We start from the raw sequence: 26,733 nt of genomic DNA, 5'->3' as shown, positions 1-26,733 counted from the left end.
TGTTAGTAAACATCATTCTCTGCGTGGACAGAATCAATAAACATGATGTCTGCTCTTTTCATGTTCACTACTACCCTTGAGGACCGAGTACAGCTCTGCTTCAGAAGTGGGCTCATTTCTCAATATTTGCTGAGCCACCAAAATTAAGTTAACTTTCAGGGATAGTTCCTCCTAAAACAAAGATTTTGTCATCAGTTATTCACATCACGTTGTTCCATATTTTAATTAAACTCGAGAGATTTCTGTCCCTTCCATGAAAGTCTGTTCACCCAAAACTTTCAAGCTTCAAAAAGTTCATAAATGCATTGCAAAACTAATCCACATGAACCAAGCACTTTAATCAAAGTCTTCTAAAAAGACATGGTCAATTTGTACAATTAGTTAATTAGGCCTTCACATATAAACATTGATCAACGCACATTCATAGAGCACTTCAAATATGGTTCATGGAAGCACATTAACAGTTAACCAGCTGCGTGTGAATGTTCCATGATTTGGCTCATAATCTCTGGGCCAATCCCGAGAGAGAGAGAGAGATGTCTGGTAACAGTTGCTCTCTGAGGAGCGGATGTCATTGTTCATCCATCTCTCCATATTGAGTGATCAATTATCATGTCTAACAGTCTCCCAACTGATCCTCGCACTGGAGTTCAAAGGCAAATCAATGTCTGCGTAGTGGCGAGATCTTCTCAGAACCCTTGATTGATTATCATTGATTTAGTTGATTTTTTTCATGCTGTTGAATTCCATTTTTATTCGAGGATATTTAAACATCAGTGATTTTTGCAGATCAAAGTCAGTGTGAGGCAGTTTATGATTCATGATACTGTCTGTGAAATGAGCACTAGAAATAAGTAGGAATGATGCTTCTCTTCACTGGAGCTCTCAAATCTATTATTTGCATGTCTAATGCCATGATCAATAGTGATCTGGCAAGTTTAAATATGCTGAAAGATTTGAGAGCAGTAGCTGCATTTCACTTGATACCTGAACAGAAGGGGCTGTGAATGAGTTCCTGTTTTTAATATTTATATGCCTATATTTATGTTTAGAATTCAGGATAAAGAGTGCTGTTCTCCCAAATATCAGCACTGTTGTAAACATGATAGCCTATTGATTTTATACAACAGTGAAGAGCTAATACTGAAAGTTGTGTGTAAGTGGACATTTTTAACCAACTTTTTCCACTATTGTAGCAATTAAATATCCGCTTAGTTATTACCAAAGTTTGCTCTATTTTGCTGTAGGTCAGTAAACCGTCATGCAAACCGTCAACCGTCATCCCCAGAAAGCAGGTTCATGATGAACCTTCTTGCACATACACTGCCTGTGAAGTCAATGCCTGAGAAAACAAGTCTGTCCTGAGCTTTGGCTTTATGCACAGCTGCACTACTTCCTGAACTTCAGCCAGCTCCTTGTTTCCTGTCTGCAATTATTGGCCGAACTTGATTAATTCAGGTGTGTCTGATTATTGTTGCCGTGACTACTGAGGTCAGGCACACCTGGATTAATCAATTTGTCCAATAATGGCAGACAGGAAACAAGGAGCTGGCTTAAGTTCAGGAAGTAGTGCAGCTGTGCATAAAGCCAATAGCTTTATCCCTAAAACGCCTTTTAGATTTCGCTCATAAACTGCTGCCTTCCTCAGTCCTGCAATAATCCTATACTACAACGAGCCAGACAATGAGCCAGATTTGGATTAGAATAATGTGAACCCCCTGCATTTCATATTTTAACAAACGTTTCACTGCCTGAATTTGAACAGGATCACTTTCCTTTAAAGGCTGATGTGATCTCCCATGGAGGACGCAGTCACAGAGAGACACATGCCGCCTTTGGCATTTTCATGTGTCCCTTGTTGTGTTGTTCTCGAACCCGCTGTGCAAGAAACACAACACTGTCAAACTGAACGAGTAGTTGTTCCTCTGAAGACTAAAATCACTCTTCATCCTCCACTCACATTCTCATCTCCTCATCCATAATGGATAACAGCATCTAAACACAGAACACCCCGACTGGGAGTGAAATTGCAGAAGTCTTAATGGTGTTATTGGCTTGTAGCTCAAGGGAGAAGCGAATGAGATTCCTCAGATTGAGTTAATGTGCTGGAAATAAACCAGTGCTTTGTTGCACCAACAGCTTCACTACACTTCTGTCAGGGCCACTCATCAAATACGATTGACAATTAGCGTACACTTTGGATTGGCGGTGTGATTCCATTCTGGGCGAGATCTCCCGGCGCATCCGTGCAGCCTCGCCATAACAAAACCATATGCCAATATCCCACAAACTCAACTGCGGTGAATGTACCTAGTGTGTATTTTGCATTGTATATTATGCGAACAGCGGCCTTTCGATTCGGCTTTGGCCGCGACTCTGAGTTTTGACGACCGGATACGGCAAAAGTTTAATATATCAACTTGCTCTGCTGGAGGAAAAATGCATTTGACTCACTCATCCACAGCCGTTCATTGCTCTGGTTGGTTGTGGTGCTAACCTATTGTGTGCAGAGGGATATTGAAAGACAACCTTTTATCCCGCCCCTCGGATTGAGGTATGCCAATTGTGAGTTCCCAGACCTAACAACTTGATAGGTCTGGCTTGCCAGGCAAGGGTGGCAGTATAGTGCGTGCCAACTGCCATTTTGCCCGAACTTAATTTGATTGTGTTCAATCTTCTTAAATATATGTACAATTTAAGTTTACTTAATACGTTTGTGTTGGATTACATGATTGATTTGTGTTGCATTAACTGAAACTGGGCGGTGCTTGTTAATTACCAACATGCTTTGCATGTGGTTGAATTAAGAGAGAAAAAAAGTGTTATTTTATTTTTATTTTTTTTGAGAAATTTAGAAAAGGCAAAGACTTGATAGTATGTAATTGTGTTTAATGTCAAATTACATTGGAATTGTTAGAACCATTTAAATTACAGTGGGTAATTTAATACCATTGTGGAGAGCGAGATGTTGCAGTGCACAGATCGGCGCGCGTCTCTCTATAATGTGATTGTGAAGTAAATGGGAGCGGGAATTCACCGCATTATGAACTCGTCGTGCAATACCCCCAACCTCAGACAAAAATTTAGGCCCTGTAGACAGGCCAGGCTGCCTATATAAATATCATATTAAGCAGAAATGTGAAATGTACCTTAGCATATTAGAGGAAGACGCTGATATCTGGATTGAATTGATGTGTGAAGAATGCACTTCCACAGCAGTCACGAGTAACAGCAGGAATAGGCAAGTACACCTGGCTGCAGCCTGCAGATCGGGGTGGGGCTACACCTGGGGCGGGGCTACACGTGTAGCTCCGCCCATAACAATTCTCATTGGTTAGTGACAAAGTGATGACGTCGATCGAGGCGGGGTCGCACCAGGGCGGGGCTGCATGTGTAGTCCCGCCCAAAACGCTTCTCATTGGTTAGTGGCACAGCAATGACGTCGACGCCATGCACGGTAAACAGGAAATGTTGAAAAACTCACGCGCTAAATCGCGCTGAAACCTCTCACGTAGATTTAACTTAGAGCTAACTGTATATTAACTTATAGACCACGGATCATTTGTTTTTCTCCTGCTCTTACAGCAACACATTATGGTGTGACATGTATTATTGGCTTGAGCATTATCTCCAGTCTCTCTCCAGTTTCACTAGAGATAACAACATTAGGAATTATAATAAAAGACAAAAACTAAGAAATTATTTTATACACTTTAATTAGGGCCTATCTTGGGTACATTTTTCATCCACAAATGTAAATGTTTAAAAACACAGTCTCTATTTACTGTCTTCAAGAGAGAATTTGCATTGTAGCCCATTACAAATCCCTGTGGTTCATGAAGAAGACTCTCTCTCTCTCTGTATGTATGTAGGTGATATATAAGTTTTTTTGTACTATATATGAAGAGTTCAGATGCAAAAGCCTCTAAGTGCCATTTGAAATTTTCTTCTAAAATGATCATTTTTATCAAGCTTGTATATTTAAGTTGATGTAATTTCACTTAAATGGCAATGAAGATTACCTATTAATTGTCATTTAATTGAAATTACTGAACTTAAATATACAAGCTTGATAAAAATTGTCATTTTAGAAGAAAATTTCAAATGGCATTTAGAGGCTTTTGCATCTGAACTCTTCATATATATATATATACCACGCTGAAAGCACATGCATCGTATTTGAGTTGTGGTACAGTAATGATGTCGATGCTTCAAAACGCATGCGCAAATTTGAAATAATACTTTTAATAAAATGATTAAGTATTAAAAATCTCTAAAGTAATAATGAAAGCAGCAAAAAGGAGTAGAGCACATATCCATAGTTTTAACTATGCCTGATCCAAGTTCAGCGTATAAGGAATTACAGAGTATTGTGTAATATCTTTGTAGTTTTTCACATTCTGTAGCACTTCACCATGTAAATAACAAAATAACTGTAAACATTAATGGCACCAAAATATATTTCTTATTTTAAGCATTCCTCTGTAATAGTTCTATGTGAATTATATAGGTTATTAAAAAACATTTATGCCAATAAAGTTTGAAGTTAAAATAACTACATACAGTACATTGTCAATCTCTGCAAACCATATTATGCATGCAAACTCAAAAAAACCAAACTCATACCAGTGATAACTTTTATTTCAAAACAAGTTTGAAAAATTGTGTAAAGAGATATTCAGATAATCACCTACACACAAATACATGCACACACACACACACACACACACACACACACACATCATGTACACACACACGTACACTCTCACACAATCTACTCAGCCTGAAATTCCCCTCCATCATTGAAAAAACTAGCCCTCAACCTCCTTCACGGAAGAAAATGCATGCAGGACTCCCCTTCTGCCATCACCTACACACCTAGGTGGGCAGTCCTTGTGTATTGCATGGTCAAATGCTTCCCAAGGCGTCAGTTAGGTGATGCTTTGGGGGTGAGAATGGGCTGGTATTTCAGTACTGTGCAAGCACAGTCAACGAGGGCACCTGGAACTCTTGCACTCCAGTCCACAACACCTAATTTAGATAAAATACAGAACAAACAATATTGAATCATTTTGAAGAATGGCATTATCAGTACAGAGTCATACAAGGAATTTCTTTTTTTTTTTAATACATTTTAAACATATTATATAGGAAAATGTTAGACAAGATACACTTGAGTGTTATTGGCTTTGTCTGTAGTACCTAAGTACCTAAGAGACTTAATTGTTTATGAAGAATATAAACTCTAAATAAAAACTTTAATTTGGCTTGAGCAAGCCTATCCTAAAAGTTTTGTGGGCAATATAGTTTATCAAGCACAGACAGATGTATGGATATGACAGATAGGTAGAGATAGATAGGCACACAGAGATGAATAGATAGATTAGGATAGGATGTGGTAATACATCGGCCATATGGCATGCTGGTGTACTGACAGAATGGGCACCTACTACTGCTCATAACCCCCTCTTGCTTAACACAGTTGTGTACCTTTTTGCAGGGGGAAATGGCTCTTAAAACCTTGGATTTATAAAGTAAACAACAAAAAAAATAGGTGAGAGAGATGGAGGACTAGAGTATGAGTATGTGAAAATAATTATCAGCAAACACCAAAATATATATAAAGTAAAATAGCAAAAGTGGTACCCAAGGAATATAAATAAGGATGACAATGCCAAGGATAAGCAAAGAGAATGAAGTATAGAGCATAAGAATAAGCATATGTTTTACATGTTCAATTAAATAAATGTAATCTTATTAATTACAAAAGTTTACATTTAATCAATTTATTTATAGAAAAAATGTCTTACAATATAACTTTGTATATTGTTACTTTTAACTGTTAAATCATGTTTTTCTTCTGGTTCATTTTTAACACTAATATCCTCCTAATCCCACCAAAACCACACTAATATACATACGCCCGCCCGCGCGCGCGCGCACACACACACACACAGGCCTACGATGCTTTTGGGAAACGCTGCCCCAGTTATTTGTGTGATATGGTGAGTAAAGTTACACAATCTTATTGTTATACCACTTCATTGTATCATCACACTAAACGCCACTTCAGAAATAAAAATTGTAAATAAAATCAGAGGGAAAAAAGAAGAGTAGCCTGTAGTCACCATGCAGCGATGAACAGTGGAAATGAAAACAAGCTAGAAAGCGACGTCATGAGTTTACGGCGCGGCCCCACCTCGATCGACGTCATCACTTTGCCCCTAACCAATGAAAAGCATTGTGGGCGGGGCTACACGTGTACCCCCGCCCCAGGTGTAGCCCCACCCCGATCTGCAGGCTGCAGCCAGGTGCTTCTCGGAATAGGCGGTTAAAGTTTTCTATGCTTAATTTGATTTGATGACAGTCACGAGACCGATTACTCGATCCAATCACGTTGATGGATAAAAATAAAATTAAATTAAAACAAATATGTAACGAGTAACAAGCACAAACAGAAGGTAAATAGCGGAGAAAAAGTACAGATACATCACTTAAAATGTACAAGTAAAAGTAAAATTACACAATTTTAAACTTACTCAAAAAAGTACAATTTCTGAAAAAAAAACTACTTAAATAACGTGAGTATTTGTAATTCGTTACTTTACACCCCTGCCAATCACAGCAATACTCCCCATACGCTTCACTACACGCGGAGCTAACTGGCAGATTACACCGGTCGACAAAACTGCAAAAACATCCTTCTTGCAAATGACCGATTCAAGCGCCGTCTTCTGTTTCTCTTTTAGACAAAAAGCCAAGTCTAACTTGTTCATTGTTACGGCCAAAGACGTTTCCAACAACTGGTGTTCACCCATAGCCATCTTGCAATGTTTATTAAAGGGTTAGTTCGCCCATTTAAGACATGAAGTTGTATGCAATCCTTACCTGCACTATAGTGCATATACACACTGACCCACTCTGTTGTCACCCCCCTGGTCAGTTCTGACCGCTGGAAGTTTTTCAATGAAGTACTCCCGGTTATTTTCCGGGGCCACAAAACTGTGCGTTTTTACGTGAAAAAATGATTTGCGTTTCAAAGCTTGATTAATTTACCACACAAAAAACACGCCGGTCAAAATTCATACCTCAGTTTTAATGCGGCGCTATTTTCTATCCATTTCTATCAATCCGCGCTGTCGCAACGTCAACAGTGCGCACGTAACGATCAGCTGTTGATAGCGCACGACTCGCTGACAACATGTCTGACTGCGAGCCGAAACTTATGATGATGAAACCAATTTTAGCAGAATGTCAGACGGATCAGATGACGAAAGTAATTTTAGCACAACGACAAAGGGATACCTTTATGAACGGGAGTATACCGATGCCGAACTTTAGCAGATGGAGATGAGAAGACGGGAAGAGAGAGAGCGAGAGGACAGAGATGAGTTGTCCAAGTTGATGCTGGGCCCACAGCTGTAGCAAGAGCCAGGATAAACAACAAATGGTGGTGCACTTGTTCAAATTGTCAAGTTATGCCAACAGAGGTTGAAAGCTATTGCTGCCACGAATGGGAACTCGTCATGCCACAGATGCAAAACCTATCGATTGACGAGGAGGACAACTGTCTGCATTAGATACATCCAATGACATTTTCCCTGCAATGCTAAATGCAGGTGTCCTGGAGACGTTCTTCTAGGCTACCTAAACTCAATTGGAAAAAGCGACCCAAACCAGCTGGACTTGACGGTCAGATGTCGGCCGAGTAAGTGTGATCGCTCATGTTGCTTTGTAGTTTTTTATTTAAGAATTTAACGTTGTCTTGACCAGTTGACTATATAATAGTCTATCTGACTGCATTATTATTATATTCTGAGTGGACAGTAATACAATTATTAATAAATTAATAATTTTACCTTGACACCAAATGTCTCATCAGCTTGTTTACTGTACAGTTTAGACATGGGATCATAAAGTTAGCTTACCCGTGGTGGTACTGGTAGCAAACAGCAAAACGCTTTAAAATCTTTTTTTTTTTTTCCTTTTCCTCCTTGGTTGGGGATGTAATCGTCTTCGCTGAAGTGAGCACTACACACACGAAAATCCTTTATTTGGGATATTTTAGCTCCCGCAGAGTAGCCGATGGCAGCCAGCCAAAGATGTATCATAGTTATTTTAGAAACAGGAAAACGATGGAATCTGAACTTTGATCCCGGCACATCCTTGTGTAAACACTATGGAACAGCTGATCGTAACGTGCACACTGTTGACATTGTGGCAGCGCGGATTGATAGGAATGGATAGAAAATAGTGCAGCATTAAAACTGAGGTATGAATTTTGACCGGCGTGTTTTTTGTGTGGTAAATTAATCAAGCTTTGAAACGCAAATCATTTTTTCACGTAAAAACGCACAGTTTTGTGGCCCCGGAAAATAACCGGAAGTACTTCATTGAAAAACTTCCAGCGGTCAGTACTCTGACCAGGGGGGTGACACGAGAGTGGGTCAGTGTGTATGCACTATAGTGCTGGTAAGGATTGCATACAACTTCATGTCTTAAGTGGGAGAACTAACCGTTTAATGACTTCGACATCCCAGCGCTGTCGTCATCTCGCCTCTGACCCGCCTATATCAGATACAACGATCTGATTGGTGCAGCTCGGCTACAAGGGCAGTTAATGAGCAACATTACTCAATGCCAGAGTGAGGCTCGGAACTGGCTAAACTGAATAGTGTCTTTTTACTGTCTTTTTAGAGCTGCGCCACAGCAGAAATTATTCCGTTTGCACCATTAAATGTTATTTCCTTACTATCACTGCAAGCTGCTTGAATCTGTGCTAAAAAGCATAGCATGGGCAATGCGAGCAGTTGCCAATAACATCAATGAGTATGACAATGAGTATATTTTACATTATTTTTGATCAAATAAATGCAGCCTTAGTGAGCAGAAGAGACTTCTTTCAAAAACATTAAAACATCTTAATTATTCCAAACTTTTGTTCGGAGACTTACTTGTGTAAGGTGTAAGGGAAGGACATGACCCTTACATTGGCTGTATATAAGTAGACCAAAGCTTATAACACTGTTAAACAACAACAGTGATGTATACAGTTTAGTTTTTACAGATGTCGCATCAAGACATCACAGACGTTTAATGCTGCACAGGGGTTTGAACCACATCACAATTGCAAATAACCCCACGTGTGGGTGTGTAAAGACGCTGCTGGAGACGTTATTAGTCTCAATGCTTGAAGCAGAACATTAATAACAGAGCTTCATTCTAGAGTTGCAGATTACTTTCCTCTCATTTATTCTAGTATTTTAGTGTAAATGTGCTTGAGATTGAGCTGTTAAATACAGGAACTTCATTGCTGTACTTCAGTGCAGGTCAATCTCACTAATGACTCACCCTCATGTCGACCCTCATGTCACCCTCAAGCCCGTAAGACCACTGTTCATCTTCGGAACACAGTTTACGATATTTTAGATTTAGTACAAGAGCTTTCTGTCCCTCCATTGTAAATGTACGGTACACTGTCCCAGAGGTGAGACCAAGTCATTGTTTTGCAAGTCACAAGTAAGTCTCGAGTCTTTGCATTCAAGTCCCAAGCCAAGTCCCGAGTCAAGACAGACAAGTCCAAGTCAAGTTGCAAGTCCTCGAGTTTAAGCTTCAAGTCTTAAACAAGTCATTAGTGCTTTTTGCACAATTTACTGTCTCAGTGTTAATTAATATAGTAAATGAAATGTAATATCAGGAAGGCTTTTAAAATATGATATAATATAATAATATATGATATTATATTTATTCAAACTTAGTGGATGTTGATTGGTTGTCTGATTGGTTGAATGTGAAGAGTGGCAATGGAGATTTAAAAATGAAAAAAAAGTAACTGTTCATTGGGAAAATTAATCGTGATTAGCTACATATGAAGTTTAAAATATTGAGTCCCTGGTTAAATTATTTTGTTAATGTGACAGTAATTGGGCTAGAACATTTCTATTTCCATAGCGACGTATCATGCATCACGTGACACTTTTTGGGGCTACGTGCCTGTCATTTACAAAACGTAACATAAATCCATCCATTTCTCCCGAAAGACATGAAAGTGAGTGGCTGGTGAACGGAGAAGACTTTATAGTCACCTATAGGCTAAAATGTGCGTTTGTTGTGGGGGAAAAATAACTTGTCTCAAAATTATATTTGAAAGGTTTATTATTTCCGCTTACTTAGACATCAGTGTTTTTTTTTCTCAAATTATAAATGGTTTGCTAGTACTTGTGTATTTAAATGCCTGAAAAAGAAAAAAGAAAACATTATTTGGTTGAAAACTATCTGAACGTGTGATTATAAATGAGAACTGACACGCGCTGCAGAACGCACTCTATCACACGCTCTCTGGCTCAGTGCCAAACGTGCGAAAGCAGCGCTAATCAGTGCTGTGATCATGCGTCAATGATACAGTGCTATACTACAGTCAGTGATTATTACAACTCTGATCTGTGGTTTTAGAAGGTAGGTCAAGTCTTTCCAAGTCACAGGGCTCAAGTCCGAGTCAAGTCGCGAGTCATTGTTGTCAAAGTCCAAGTCGAGTCGCAAGTCATCTTCTTTGAATATGTCAAGTCGAGTCGCAAGTCATTAAATTTGGGACTCGAGTCCAAGTCAAGTCCGAGTCATGCGACTCGATTCCACAACCCTGCTGTCCTTGTCCAGAAAGGCAATTAAGATATCATCAAATTAGTCCATGTGACATCAGTGGGTTAGTAAGAATGTTTTTAAGCATCGAAAATACATTTTGGTCCAAAAATAACAAACTATGACTTTATTCAGTATTGTCTTCCGGTTCTGTTTTTTGGGTGAATTAACCCTTTAATACACATGCCAAGTGAGGTATAAAGCCCGAATACATTTGCATAACTCTATGAACAGGGACCTGATAAACTTATTGAAAATAGTCCTGTGAAGTCTATTTGAAGTAATACATATTTTTATTTCTTGAACTTAAAGGGATACTCCACTTTTTTTTTTGGTAATAGACTCATTTTACCACTCCCCCAGATTTAAACAGTTGAGTTTTACCGTTTTCGAATCCATTCAGCCGATTTTCTGATATTTAGAAGAATATCAGTAACCAGACAGTTTCTGGTCTCATTGACTTCCATAGTATATTTTCTTACCTACTATGGAAGTCAATGAGAACAGAAACTGTCCGGTTAATGATATTCTTCTAAACATCAAAAAAATCGTCTGAATAGATTCAAAAACGGTAAAACTCAACAGTTTAACTCTGGGAGAGTTGTAAAATGAGCCTATTTCCAAAAAACGTGGAGTAAAAAGCTGCTGTGAAACGCTCAATAGAAAGAGCTATATAATACACATGACTAGACTTGACTTGACACTTTCTCCTCTTACTCTTCCACGTTTCCTCCTGCCTGTGCTCGACGCACCACATGACTGGACCTGTTCATGTTTCATAGCAGGTTTAAAACAGCAGAGAGGGTGTTCTGTCTCTCATCACTGATTCAGCCTCACTTTAGCTTGTTTTGCCTACTCTTATTCAAATACACACCAAATACAAAGATAAACTTTTCAGAGCTGAGTCTGAATTCGAGTTTTGCTCTGGAGACACTAGATGGTTTATACTGGATGCAAAACATCCCGGAGCAACCAACTGCAGCATTTATAACCCGACCACTAGATCCCAGAGCCAACTTTACATTACCTCCTGTCAGCAGACAAATGACTGGAAGGGCTCGTGGGTTAAGTTGCAGACGTCGGCATTTATCAGCCATACAGCTTTAGCTTGATAATGTTCAGCTTTCCGTCTTCAACACGGTCACTCTCTGAGCATTGTTGCAAGCAATTTAGTGTTCACTGTTGATAATCCAAACATGGTAGGAAGTCAGAGAGCTGAGGTTAGTGGATCCTGATGATCTGTACATTATGCAGAAGAGTCTGGACCAAATTATGTGAGTAGAGTGGCAGAAATTTCCCTCTGCGCTCGAGGCATTCAATCATGCTTTGAAATCTCGCAAAAGTTCTGTCCATAATATAGGCCTATTAAATGGTCAAATAAATAAACTATACTAGAAGAATAGTTTTAACGTGGTTTATTTGTACACTGATTTGCAAACATTTTTCCTACGACCACCATCATAACCTTCACATTCTTTCTAATTTGAGTGATCCATCTGTATCATGCTAACTAAATGTGTTTAGCGTGTGCGTTCTTGCTAAAACTGCAGTTACAGTACGAGCCTTTGGCATGAACAGTAAATCTTGCTCCACTCCTGAACACCGCAGAGAACTCGCTTTCATCTCATCAGAGGAATGAGGAAGACTGTGGTCGCTTAGGTCTGGAGGTCTGGTGTGAAAACAGGGGAATACAGGGTCAGTCTTTCAAACAGCAACAGCACCATTTGTGACGTGCTGGACGAAGCTTTCAGAGTGAAGTGCATGAGTGTGTGTACAGGACTCAGGATAAAGGAGTTAGTGTTGAGCCTGAGCGTTAGGAAGCACATCAGAGCACTAGACCTGCAGACAGTAGCGCTGCTGTTCGAGGGAGTCATTGAGTCTTAACGCACGGGATTCATCTAATCATCATAATGCACGCTAGAGACGAGGAGGAATCATTTCTCCATACTTTGTAAGCACGACATGAAAGGCGTCTTTCTTCAGGAGTTATGACTTCATTGGCTGTAAGGGTGACTCAGTCAGGAGTTTGTTCACTGTGAGAGATGGAAAGGGTCTTAAACAGCATCACACAAACATCCACAAATTGTTCAATTTGTTTTACAGATTAAATCTCTTGATAGTATTGGTCAGTCATGGCTTCTTGTACATTTGTGTATAATGACAATAAACGGTATAAATGGATGTTGCCAGAGAGATCCTAGATACTGCAGTTGCAATAATAATGCAAGTCAACTCATATTTATATATTTGGCGGGTAGAGTTATGTATTAACTTGGAAATGTACAGACAGCCCTCCTTGATCAGCCTGTTGGGGGATTATATAGCGATAAAAGTGATTAAAGAGGCACTTTAAAAAATACACTTAAGCTGAGTTAAGTACAATATAGAGGATGTTATATAGTTGAGCTGTTAAATCTGCATTGTAGGTAAGCTTAATCTACTATGGCGACAGGCAAGCTGCTTTTAAAAATATGCCCTGTAGGCAGGGATGGGCAGTATTTCAGATACATGTATTTAAAATACGTATTTGAAATACAAAATACTATTTTGTATTTTAAAGCCTTTGGAAAAAATCGAATGTAATTTGTATTTAAATACATTTAAGATTAGTATTTTTGTATTTTCAAAATACTCAAAATACTTTGAGCCAGAATCCTAGAAGATCAGAGGAAGGATTTGGACATCTTGAACCAGTATCCAGTTATTAGACAGCTGTTTGTGAGGTTCAACACAATCATTCCCTCTTCAGCTCCTGTAGAGCGCTTGCAATAGGCCACACAGACGACGCCTTATAAACCCAAACTTTTTGAAAAGCTGGTGTTGCTAAAGGGTATCGAATAGAGTACACCATCAGTTATTTAAAATATAATTTACTTTGTCTTATTGAGTTCTTGTTACTGAGTGCGAGGTAATGATGGTGATAAAACATAGTAAAAGATGTTTGAAATTAGTTTTTTTTTGTAGTTTTGTATTTCCTACAGGGCTGGGGAAGGGAAGAGGTAAATAAAATAAAAACGAAAGTTTCTAAGTAGTTGCACACATCTAAATATTTGCTGGCGTTCAGAATAGGCCCAGATAGATTTCAGCCTAATAGGGATGCCTGCACTGAATCGCCAATGTCACATGTATTTTCTGTATTTTCAAAATACAAAATACTGTATTTGTGTTTAAATACATTTTTCCCCACAGTATTTTGTATTTGTATTTAAATACATTTCTATTTATGCCCATCCCTACCTGTAGGACTATTTTAGTTTATTCTTTTCACATGTGTTTAAGAAAATAATGTATCACTGGGTGTTTGCAAAAAGCAATGTTCTGAAACATCACTTGGACACTAATGCCATCCTTACGCCATTTGAAGGATGTTCATGTTAGGTGTTTATCACACCTGGAGAATATGTGGCTCATATGTGGTCGTGTGAACGCGTAAGTGGCTTCTTACAGGTTTTTAAGGGTACGTATCTGTGTGGGAGAACACAGGACAAATGAAGTAACAGAAAGGTGTGGAGAAAGCCGTTACTGGCCGTGCTGCATGCATGCGGGTTAACACATCTCTCAAATACAAAATCTGGCACACTTGGATAGACCTCTTGCAGGTTTCCGTGTGTGAGGGTGAGAGCTGATAGATATTAATCTGGCACTGATGTCTTACAGATGTTCAATTGCAACAGCTATACTACGTTTTGATCGCCTCTCTTTCAGGCCTATCCACTCTCTCTCAAATAATATCCTGAGTTAACACGGCCTCTTTGTCTAGCCACTATTATTTCACATTAGGCTGAACGAGGTTGGTCAAATTTTCCATTGACTGAGCTTGGCTAGAATACAGTCATGTCCTGCTTTCCAGTATATCTCATCCCAGTGGTGGTGTGACTCATGCCGTGCCGTAGGGGAGATCAGACATGAGCAGCAGATGTGAGAAAAGAGAGAGGCACAGGGAGCTTCTCGGAGTAAATCCCGTGTTCGAGAGCTGACTATGCCAGGATCTACCACTGTCTTATAATGCGATGAAACACAAAGCTGACATAGTGAGCATTCTTTTTGACTTTAGACTTTAGACTTTGTTGCAGTTTTCTATTCCTGCATGACAATAACTCCACTGATCACATTTACAGGAACAACCATCCTTTACCTGTTACTTCAATACACCCTTACTAGTGTATGCTCCCTGCCGCCAGTGACAGTGAGTGACTTGAACAACTTCTTGTTCCTTGTTTCTTGTTGTTCCTTCACAGGGAGGAACACATTTGCTTTCTAGCCTCTCGGCCCCTCTCTGCTGGAATGAATGAGACAATAACATTCAAGCTCTTGTGCAAGCACTTTCCTCTTCACAGTCTTTAAACAACAACATCTGCTCTTGGCTTGTTCCTAATCTAGCTTTTTAATAAACCTGGCACAATATACTGTTAATATTGGTGACTCTTGGATTAATTGCTTGTTATCAATGTGAAATAAACCACTGATTTAGCAGACACTTTTATTCAAAACATCATATATTCATATGATGTTTTGAATAAAAGTGTCTGCTAAATCAGTGGTTCCCTAGCCTGCTCCTGGAGTCAAACTAACCGTAGAAATTTAAACTTTTTCTAATCAAACACACTAAAACTCATTGTTCGATTGTTAGAAACTCCAAGACCTAAAATGAATATGGTCAGATAATGGAGCACAAGAACAACGAGATTGGGAAACACTTCTTGATTTACCACTTTTGAATTACATTTCCTCCAGTTTTATACATATTTTTTATAATGTTATACATATATTTCTAGGGCAGTGGGCACGAGTAATGTGGTGATCATTCAAACAATAAAAGGATCAAACATTTAAACTGTTATCCTTGACATTTGATAGATGATTAAGGAAGGGTTCCCAGCATGTAACCAGAGATGTTGTGTCTAAGTCTCTCTAAATGCAAAGTGGTAGAGAGTTCATATAGCCAAGATTTAAAAAGGGTTTTGATGCCTTTTTCCATCGATAGAGGATGAATTTTTTAGCTACCACAATTCCATATCGGATGGCTTTTTGATTTAGATGACCGAAGCCATGAAGAGAGCTAGACCAGCCAGAAATGGCAATTTCTGGGTCAGGGAGATGTCACAAGATTAAGTCTCACAGTCGAGTCTGAAGATTTCACTCCAAAACTAGTAAAGCTTTGGGCATGACCAGAAGAGATCGGTAGATTCACATTTGTTAGTACTACTTACTATAAAAGTTAGTATTATAAAAGGTACTATATTATACATCAAATTTGTTGGTGACTTAAGTTATTGGAACATGTGTTTATGACCTTGATAGACACTGTCCAGTCCTCGTCAGTTATCGTAATACCTAAATATTTTTCCCAGGAATCTTTTAGATGTTATGTAGATTTGCCGAGCTGACCGGTAAAGACTTCCATAAAACGGTAAATCAAACTAGGGGCTTGCACTCAATCTTTTGATTGAGATATACTTAAAAGTATATTGAATTATTCTATGTATACTTGGCTTGTAGTTTACTCTTTTGATTGTAAAGCCTATTAATACCTTTTTCACATAGTTTTACATACTGTCTCATAAACTTACAATGTTTGAAAATATTGATTTAAAAAGAAAACAGCTATGTTCCTTATCCTAAGTGTGTGAATTTTTATGTAGGTACATGATAATGTAAATAGGAACTTACTTCAAATCGACTTAAAGTAAAGTTAAAGGCATATTTCAAGTGTAAAAATTATTACCTGAATAGAAACATAGTAGTAATACTTAAAATGCACAAATAATATATAAACAGTAAACTATCAGTACGATGTTAAGTTCCCTTAATTTGCAGTCACTAGCCTAAAATGTACTTGTATTATAAAACTAATAAACTCGAGTAGTTTACTGAGAGAAAACTTCAAGGTGTACTTTTATAAACAAAAACGTGCTATTATCAGTATACCTTGTTGAAGTTCAGTTGAAGTGTAGTTGCAGTACAAACAAAAAACTTAGTTGTAAACTAGTTGTGTACTCAGTTTACTACACTAATGGCTCGTTTCCACTGAGTGGTACGGTACGGTACAGTTCGGTTCGGTACGCAATTATTTGCGTTTCCACAGTGAAAGGGTACTAAAAGGTGGAGCTAGACTCAGTGCAGAACGGTGATTGGTGGACAGAGTGTCGTCACTTGCGCGTGCTACAAGGGCATTAGAAGCATACAGTTGAAATATAATTCTACTGTTATTGTGTCACGAAATGTAGTTTTAAGACTTTTTCAGGCGAGAAAGTAGTTTTTTAGAGATCAAATCTGTGGTTTATTTATAGATTTTTGATAATTTGACTGAGATCCATTCCAAGCGATCACCGGACGCTCGCGCTCGTGTCCCCCGCCTGGAACAGCCTTTCCTCGGCTAGTCGTTCTGATGTTTGACGCTGACTCGGACGTCTCTGTAGTGGTTAAACATGAGATATAGTTCGTCTTGTATAAACCTAACAGGTGATCTTTGGTCTCGTGAATCTAATTCGTTTCCTGGCCAATAGTTTTGGCAGAAGGCTACGTGAAGTTTCATATCTTTGAGCGCTGAATTTGTAGCTTTACTGTATTTTGTACCTTATACTTATACTTTTATAATGGCTATTATTGATTAAACTGAAATTCAACAAAAAGAAATAGTTTTGTCATTTTTTTTTTATTTTAGCTATTACAAGATCATCTGTAATGTTGTTTATTGCAACATTTGTACCAATGCGATATGCAATACGTACATTACATTACATATTGCCTGGAATATGTTTAATATTTTTCAATTTAAACGAAAAGAAGCAGGGTTGTTTTATATTTAGTTTTGTTATAAATATAACGTTACATGCAGTGATAATCAATAGGCTATGTGTTGCCTGAACCACATTTATGTGCTTTAAAATGTTTAAAATGTATTGAAATGAAATCGAACAGAGTGGTGTTTTAAAACATATTACGTTTTATTGTTGCCTAAAATGAACATACAGAGATAACCAGAGCGAGCAGAGTGCCGCGTTCAAGAACGCGCTGTTCCATTAGCAGAATTACTGGACTCGCGTCCTCTGGATCATTCTCCTGAGTCGGACTTTGCGTTGGCTTCTTGGAAACGCCTAATGCCAGCACTTGTTTCTAGTGACAAACATGCCGAGAAGCAAGAACAAGATCTGCTGTCTGTCATCCATTGTTGTTTACTATGTCGCTTTCTTCGCGCGAAAATGACGTCGATCGCTTCTTTCCAGCATACCACGCCTATCAAGTAAGGGTACTGTTGGCGGTGGAAACGCAAGCCTGATCATGGTGTACCCGACCCGTACTGTACTGTACCGTACCGTACCGTACCCCTCAGTGGAAACGAGCCATAAAAGTGGGCCAATTTAGACCCAAGTAGTATGGAAATAGTACACTTACAAGTATACTACTAGTTTACTGGCATCAGTATACTTACTACATAAAGTACTGTAATATACAGTACTTGAACAATACTTATTTGAAGTATACTTAATAAAATTAACTGGAAGTATACTTATTTTTTTGTAAGGGTTTGCAAAGTAGTGGATTTGAGGAACTCTGATGCTTGTAATGATAAACAAGCAAATACGGATGAGGGTTTGGGTGTCACTTTAAGTTCTAGTTCTTTTATTAATAAAGCACATTCAAAAACAGTCTGAGGACTGACCAAAGTGCTGTATAAGTTAACAAAATACTCAAGTTGTCCTCTTCTTTCTCTCTGCAGATGCAGCAGTTGTTCTATGAGAACTATGAACACAACAAGAAAGGTTTCATCCAGGACCTCCACAGTAGCAAGATCCACAACACCATCACATTGCACCCCAACAAGCGTCCAGCGTATCAGTACCGTCTGCACGTGTACCTCCTGTCCCGCCGGCTCTCCCAGCTGCGGCACCGCACGGTCCAGTTGCACCGGGAGGCCCTCGCCATGAGCCGGCTCGGCAGCGCCGCGGTCCGGCGGGAGGACCAGCAGCTCGGGGCGGCGCCCTCATACACGCGCTACCGGCCCGCGGGGCGCAGCGACATCCTCGAGTGGGAGTTCCTTACCGCTCGGCACCTGTACTCATCCAGCAAGAAGCAGATGCCCCGTCAGGGCCTCGGAAATCTGGTGCGCTCCGCACTGGAAGACACCGTGCTTCAAGTTATGGAAATGATCAACGAGAACTCAAAGACTCGAGGTCGCATCATAGACTTCAAGGAGATCCAGTATGGCTATAGACGTGTGGATCCAATTCACGGTGCTGAGTACATCTTGGACCTTCTGCTGCTCTACAAGAAGCACAAGGGTAGGAAGGTGACCGTGCCGGTGCGGAGACACGCTTACCTTCAGCAGTCCTTCAGCCGGCCGTTCTTCAGCGAGGCGGAGGAGCTCGATGTGTCCCGACTGGAAGACAACATCAACGGTGACTCGCGCTCACTCTCTTTCCTCTCCAGCTCGCTCAAGATCTTCTCCTCCTTCCAGGTCTCTGAGACCGCACAAGTCCAGAGTCAGACCAAAGTGCACTTCCTCGTCCCGCTCACCGGTCGCTATGAAATCTTTGTGCGTTACATGGAAAACTTTGAAAGAATCTGCCTGATCCCCAACCAGAACGTGAAGCTGACCATAATCCTGGTTGACAATGATAGAAACCAGGATAAGGAGAGACACCTAGAGCTGATAAAGGAATATCACAACCGATATCCTAAAGCAGACCTGTCTATCATCCCTATGACGGGAGACTTCTCTCGAGGCCTGGCCCTTGAGATGGGCGCTTCTCAGCTGAGGAACAACTCGCTGCTGTTTTTCTGCGATGTGGACCTGGTCTTCAACACAGACGCCCTCCAGAGATGTCGAGACAACACCATTGAGGGAAGTCAGGTGTACTTCCCCATAGTCTTCAGTCAGTATGATCCCAAAATTGTCTATGCTGGTGACCCTCCTGAAGACAGCAGCTTTGTCTTTACCAAGAAGACTGGATTCTGGCGAGATTATGGATTTGGGATCACCTGCATATTCAAAAGCGACTTGCTTAGAGCGGGGGGGTTTGACACCTCAATACAAGGCTGGGGTTTAGAGGATGTTAATTTGTTCTCTAAAGTCATCAATTCTGGCTTGAAAGTGTTTCGCTCTCAAGAAACAGGTATTGTGCATATTTTTCATACTGTCTTCTGTGACATGCGTTTAGAACCCAAGCAATACAAAATGTGCGTCGGGTCCAAAGCAAGCACTTACGCATCCACAATGCAGTTGGCACAACTGTGGTTGTCCAAACATTTAGGCGTTGGTTACAACAGGACTTCCTCCTGATGTCCCAACCAGGCCCCAGCAATCACTGGAGTTTACCTCAGATCTGTAGAAGTGCAAACTACAATGCATTCACTGTATGTGTGGATATTTTAGGGATTCTGGGTAATGTATGTCCTATCAAAAGAGTCCAATCCAACTTTCCAAAGGTTTGTCCTTGCCATCTAACATTGCAGCATCTTCCAAGGGGTATTTATTGCACAAGTCTGAAAAGAAAGTAATTTGTTTTCCATCTTGCACTCATATCTTGAGGAGCATGTGTTTAATGAGGTCCTAAGGACCAAGGAAAGATGAGTTTTCTGCGTGTCATCAAATATAAACAACATAGTTCACATTGCAGTGGTTATAATAATAGTAAACAATACAATAATAATATTGTACAGAAAGTACCAGAAATGTGCTTTAAATTTCCTTGCTGGGGAAAGAGCCAGAAAAATGGTGTTCTCTGATTTATAAAAGGAGAAATACTATACCTTATTTCAGTATTTTCTAATGGATGTGAAGTGTTTGATGATCTTGCTCTATGATATTACGGTACTGGTTACCATGTGACATCTACAATCACCTAAAGGATTATTAGGAACACCATACTAATACTGTGTTTGAACCGCTTACGCCTTCAGAACTGCCTTAATTCCATGTGGTGTTGATTCAACAAGGTGCTGGAAGCATTAATCTTGCACTTGATGGAGATTTGTGGGATGCACATCGAGGGCATGAAGCTCCAACACATCCCAAAGATGCTCTATTGTGTTGAGATCTGGTGACTGTGGGGGGCATTTTTGTACAGTGAATTCATTGTCATGTTCAAGAAATGATTGAAATGATTTGAAATGATTTGAGCTTTGTGACATGGTGCATTATCCTGCTGGAAGTAGCCATCAGAAGATGGGTACATGGTGGCCATAAAGGGATGGACTTGGTCAGAAACAATGCTCAGGTAGGCCGTGGCATTTAAAGATGCCCAGTTGGCACTAAGGGGCCTAAAGTGTGCCAAGAAAACCTCCCCACACCATTACACCACCACCAGCAGCCTGCACAGTGGTAACAAGGCATGATGGATCCATGTTCTCATTCTGTTTTGGCCAAATATTCTGACTCTACCATCTGAATGTCTCAACAGAAATCGAGACTCATCAGACCAGGCAACATTTTTCCAGTCTTCAACTGTCCAATTTTGGTGAGCTCTTACAAATTGTAGCCTCTTTTTCCTATTTGTAGTGGAGATGAGTGGGACCCGGTGGGGTGTTCTGCTGTTGTAGCCCATCCGCCTCAAGGTTGTGTGTGTTGTGGCTTCACAAATGCTTTGCTTCATACCTCGATTGTAACGAGTGGTTATTTCAGTCAAAGTTGCTCTTCTATCAGCTTGAATCAGTCTACCCATTTTCCTCTGACCTCTACCTCATCAACAAAGCATTTTTGCCCACAGGACTGCCACATACTGGAGGTTTTTCACACCATTCTTTGTAAACCCTAGAAATGGTTGTGCGTGAAAATCCCAGTAACTGAGCAGATTGTGAAATACTCAGATCGGCCATTCTAGCACCAACAACCATGTCACGCTCAAAATTCTGGTATTCAGTTTGGACTTCAGGAGATTGTCTTGACCAGGACCACACCCCTAAGCGCATTGAAGCAAGTGCCATGTGATTGGTTGATTAGATAATTGCATTAAAGAGAAATTGAACAGGTGTTCCTAATGATCTTTTAGCTGAGTGTATGTCTGTGATTTTTTTCTGGAGTGCTCCAATGAACAACTTTTATTTTGTTTTTGCTTTGTGGCTTTTCTGATTTTTCCATTTGCTGGCAGGAAAAATTCAGTGGCATTGAAATTATTTATAATAAAAACATTGACATGCATATTTGAAATGTATCTGTCTATAGTTTAAATTATTACTCTTGATTTTAAGCCAGATGTTGTGTGTAGGTTTTAGACATCCATCTTTTACAAGGAATGATGCAATTTTCAGGAAATCCTTTATGTGAAAACCAACAATCTGAAATGAATTTAATAGTCAGATATTAGCATATTTGCTGTCATAACTTTTCAGCTATTCTATGTGTGTCAGGCTGTCATGACTGAGCTAATTCTGTGGTTAGGCGATCCATCTGTACTGTCAGTCCGCTTAAAACCCAGATCGTACATTGTGTTGCTGTTTCTCGGCCAGCTGATCTCGTATGGTCCCCTGCGCTGTTCTGCTGCATCACATCACTGTATACATTATAAATCTCACTCTGCAAAAGGAGAAGTGGAACTGAACAGGAACACCTTAAATAAACAGTATCAATATAATGAACATTAGCATTACCGTAAGTAATCATTTGTCTGGGACCGAAGGATTGGGAACTATTGCGGCGTATCTTACTAAAACAGAACAAAAACCAAAACCAACCAAACATAACCAAAACAACTCAAATGCAGCAGCAGGCTGACACATGAGGATTTACACTGAAGACGCGTCACGCTGAACCATTGTACGTATTGAGTCTCTTTATTACGCTATTTCACATACAGGGGTTGGACAATGAAACTGAAACACCTGGTTTTACAACACAATAATTTGTTAGTATGGTGAGGGCCTCATTTTGCATCCAAATACAGCACCAATTCATCTTGGGAATGACAGATAGAAGTCCTTCACAGTGACCAGAGGGATTATGAGCCGTTCCTCTTCCAGAACAGTGTCCAGGTCACTATATGATGCTGGTGGACTAGCTCCTCCAAAACACCTCAATAATATTTAGATCTGGTGACTATGCATGTTCAACGTCACTTTCATCTTCATCAAACCCTTCTGTCACAAGTCTTGCTGTGTGTGTTGGTGCATGATCATGCTGATACACGATTTGAGCATCAGGTGCTCATGATCCTCCAGAAGGGTTTGGTAGTCCTCGGCAGTGTCGTGTCCATCAAATACAATCAGGGTTGTCATGATATTGGAGCTCAAACCATCACTGATCCACCCGTGCTTCACTCTGAAGATTGGCCGCCAGGCATATCGATGTGAAACCTCCAACATTGGCCAGTGTTTCAGTTTCATTGTCCAACCCCTGTACATAGACAATGCATATACATGCATGTTGTAAGCAGTGCAAAGGTACCTCAGAGACATCAGTAAAGGATGTTTGTGATGATGACGATGATGGGAACAGTGGTAAAGCCAGTGGTGACGATAAACAGAAAGTTTCTCCCCATGCTCACCCTGCAGCCATGATCCAAACCCAAGCTTGCACACAGGTGAGCACACTCACACCTTAATACAGACACCACACCCCCGGTCACACCCACAGTAACCGATGACATCACCATGTGCGTGCATGTACACAACAGTGCAAGAAAAAGAGAAAACATAATAAAAGCCCAAACAAAACCCAGTGTATGGCTCCTACAAGAAATGAAAGCTTTAGCATAAGTTCTGCCAGGAAGACTTAATTTCCACGTCACTTGTTACCTTCAGGTTATCCAATCACGTTCTTATTCTTGTCGTATAAACATGTACTTACACATGTTTGAGTTCGCAGATGCCGACGCGACAACAAACTCCACCCTCCCCACCACCACCAGGATGGTCCCGTCTATACTTCCCTGGGGGGTCGGCTGCGCCCCTGCCTTCGTCTTCAGGCAGGAAATGCTGATCCGCTACCCTCGGATTACGATCTATGGACGGGGCCTTCGCCAAAGAACTTTGCAAATAATTGCCTGCTGGGCTGTCAATAAATGGATGCTTTGTTACATAATTTTATCTCCCGAGTCTTTCTGGTAGAGCTATAAACCTATCATCCCAGAGTGACACAGGTGAGTAAATAATTAAATTTTTCTAATTTAAATGGAATCAAGAGTTTGTGTATGTTGTGTTGCTTTAATTTGAGTCTGGACTATTAATGATGAGTATTAATGACTATTAATGAGTGTTAATGATGATTTAGTTGAAAAGTTCTGCTCCTAAAGGGTTTTCACAGACGTATTGTTTTCTTTCTCATACAGTAGTTTGTACACTTAAGTAATTTATGGTTAGAAGCTTTAAAAATAGACATATAACCTTGAAAGTTATTTTGTTGTTGGTGTTGTCAGAAAAAAAGTAGTAAATGAGCCTCTTGCCCTTTGTAGTGAGCATGCGAGGAGTGGGCGAAAACACTTATCACCCTGACAGGCATGAGGGATCATCCGGGCCGTCCTGCTTTAAAGGTTAATGTCTAGTTTCATGAGGCGTGCATGCTTAATGAAACACAAGAGCTAGCTGGTAAACACTCCAGTGAACTGTGGCCGTATGCTGACTAGAAGTGCTTTTCATAGTGCAGTCATAGTGACTTTCTTAGTATTATACAGCATCCCAACTCTCAAGTTGACTTGCTTTGGTACTATACAGTAAAGTTGCTAGTAGGCATCAATAGTCAAGTCAAGTGACTATTCTTTATTTATATTTCAAAGCAGCTTTACAATGATAACAGGAAAAATAATTGTATCCATTTATTATTATTATTATCCCAGGTGGGAAACTTGATTTTAGCAGTCAGGGCACAAGATAAAAACATACTTACATACAGGGATCAGAATAACAACACAAATACACAAAAGATACCCACCCGACAATAAAATAAAATGTACCAGTGCATACAGTACACTATGAGTAAGCCTACCATAAAAAAACTAGAACAATCTCTAAATATGAGGTTACCTGAGACTATTTAGCTGGGTAATTGCACAGGGATGAAAGGAGTATTTGCCTCTATTGCACTTGAATCGTGGAACTCTAAAGCCCCGTTCACACCGCCAGCGATTTTGTCGCTGTGTGTCGCTAGGCTCTGTACTGTGATGTCGCTTGTGGGCGTTCGTAGTGCTGTCGCTCTTGTGTTATTGGTAGACTGCACGTCTGGCCATGTCTATACAAAAGACCATCACAAGTGATATATAATTTTAATTTGACTGGGAATAAATTACTTTTAAGGCTAAAAAGAAACCATATGCTGTTGGGAGAGTGTTTTTATATCTCCACAGCTGTGTTCAGTGGATTAAATCATTTACTAGATCAACGATCGATCAATGAACAAATTAAACTCACTCATACTGTCACAAATTATAAAAACGTCATTCGAATTTGACAAACAGCAGTGCTAACGTGCATCATATAATTACAACACTCGAACTATAACGTTAAATGTATGAATTAAACTCACTGTCGACAGTTTCTTTTCCATGCATCATTTTATTATCCATGTATGTGGTTACAGTCAAATCATATAAAACAGTGCAATCGTCCTCAAACTCTTTCTTTCTGTCTTGCCTGCACTGCACTCGAGACGGTGACGTGAGCTGAGCTCCACTGAAAGTCTTCTTTCCTATTGGTTGTCGCTCGCGCAAATCACTTCTCATTTGCATAAAGTTGAAAATTCTCAACTTTTGTCGCTTGTCTGTTGTCGCTTGACACGCCCACATTCTGTCGCCAACGGTCACTGTCGCTCGTGTCGCCGGATGTCGCCAGCGCTCCATTGAAATGAATGGGATCTTGTCGCTTTGTCGCTGCGTGTCGCTGGCGGTGTGAACGGGGCTTAAATCTGCGACCTGAAGGAAGAAATTCAAACTTAGAATGTAGAGGATTTGTAGTCTAGTATAGACCTAGCCTGACTACGTCAGACTTCCTACTTCCGCTAATTTCATTTCGCTCCTGTAGTCAGTCTGAGATAGCAGCCTATCTTTCAGTTCCCTATCGAGGGAACTCAACACTGCGTCGATAAAATCGACTCTTTGGGGACGCTCCCTAAGCGTGCGCCTCTGAAGTATGAATGAAACTAATCCAATCCTGATTGGTGTTGCGTCGTGACGTAACATGTGACGGCATACCCGGAAGTATAAAAGTGACGCTGTCACAACACACACTAGCTTTCGCTCTTCAGCAAGCGCTTTATGTTGAAACTGTCTGTCTTATTTGGTGTTGTTTGTCTTATTATTGTAAGAAAGTATGGCCAGTGAACAATTCAAGAGGTGTGTGCATCCCTGTCCTCGTTACATCACGGGTGGGGACGCACACTCTCTCTGTGTGTATTGTTTGGGAGTGCAGCACGCACGGGCAGCTCTCGAGGGGGCTGCTTGTGAAATGTGTGAGGCTTTGCCTATTAGAGTGCTGCGCTCCCGGCTGGCGTGCTTTGACGAGCACGGTCAGGCTCGCGTTCCCCAGGGTTCCGGTCCCGCATATGTCGAGGCGATGCGGCGACTGAGATCCTGGGGTTCGCAGCGGGATCTGGCGGAGGAGAGTGAGAATGCTGAGGCATTTTCTCGCTCGCCATCGGCTGATCCCGCAGCCTCTGAGAGTGGTGTGGGAGCCCGCGCTGCGGTTTCTCCTACCCGCGATCAGGTCCCGGTGCTTGAGCTGTCTACTTCTGAGGAAGGGGACGTGCTCAGCATCGATGCGGACGACCGTGATCTCAGCACGCCATCACGCGGCCTGGGTTATGAGGAGCTGGTGGAGGTTGTGACACGCGCTGTGGCCAGACTAAACATCAGCTGGCCACAACATGAGCAGGAAACGCAAGTCACCAGTAAAATGGACGAGCGTTACCTGCAGCGCAGGTCACAGCCTCACCGCCGGGGTCTGCCGTTTTTCCCTGATCTCCATAAAGAGATCTCGAGAACGTGGGAAAGACCGCATTCGTCCCGTATTTCGAGTCCCAATGTAATAGATTACAGCAATGTTATGGGGGCTCGAGATATGGGATATGGGAAGATGCCGAAGGTGGAGGAGGCTTTAGCGAGCTATCTCTCTCCCGAATCGGCGTCTTCCCTAAAGACCCCGGTGTTGCCTAGTAAGCCCTGCAGAGAGACA

General features: G+C 40.6%; 1 protein-coding gene and 1 long non-coding RNA gene across 2 annotated transcripts in view; one reads left to right on the top strand and one right to left on the bottom strand.

Annotated features, from left to right (window-relative positions):
* chsy3 (chondroitin sulfate synthase 3) overlaps nt 1-21,775 on the top strand; it is a 107,411-nt gene extending 85,636 nt beyond the window's left edge. Inside the window, exon 3 of the mRNA XM_089126241.1 lies at nt 18,356-21,775. Coding sequence (XP_088982367.1) covers nt 18,356-19,918 — 1,563 coding nt within the window. The 3' untranslated portion in view covers nt 19,919-21,775. The remainder of the gene's footprint in view (nt 1-18,355) is intronic.
* LOC148969439 (uncharacterized) lies at nt 4,624-6,170 on the bottom strand. Its single transcript, XR_016149475.1, has 2 exons — nt 6,129-6,170; nt 4,624-5,031 (listed from the first exon to the last, which is right to left on the bottom strand). It is a non-coding gene; the product is annotated as an uncharacterized LOC148969439 (long non-coding RNA).
* Nucleotides 21,776-26,733: the final 4,958 nt, after the last annotated feature.

This window comes from Pimephales promelas, chromosome 23 (assembly GCF_988280905.1).
Source record: "Pimephales promelas chromosome 23, fPimPro1.hap1.1, whole genome shotgun sequence".
In the NCBI taxonomy this organism is placed as follows: domain Eukaryota; kingdom Metazoa; phylum Chordata; class Actinopteri; order Cypriniformes; family Leuciscidae; genus Pimephales; species Pimephales promelas.
This window is presented reverse-complemented; position numbering and strand designations above follow the sequence as displayed.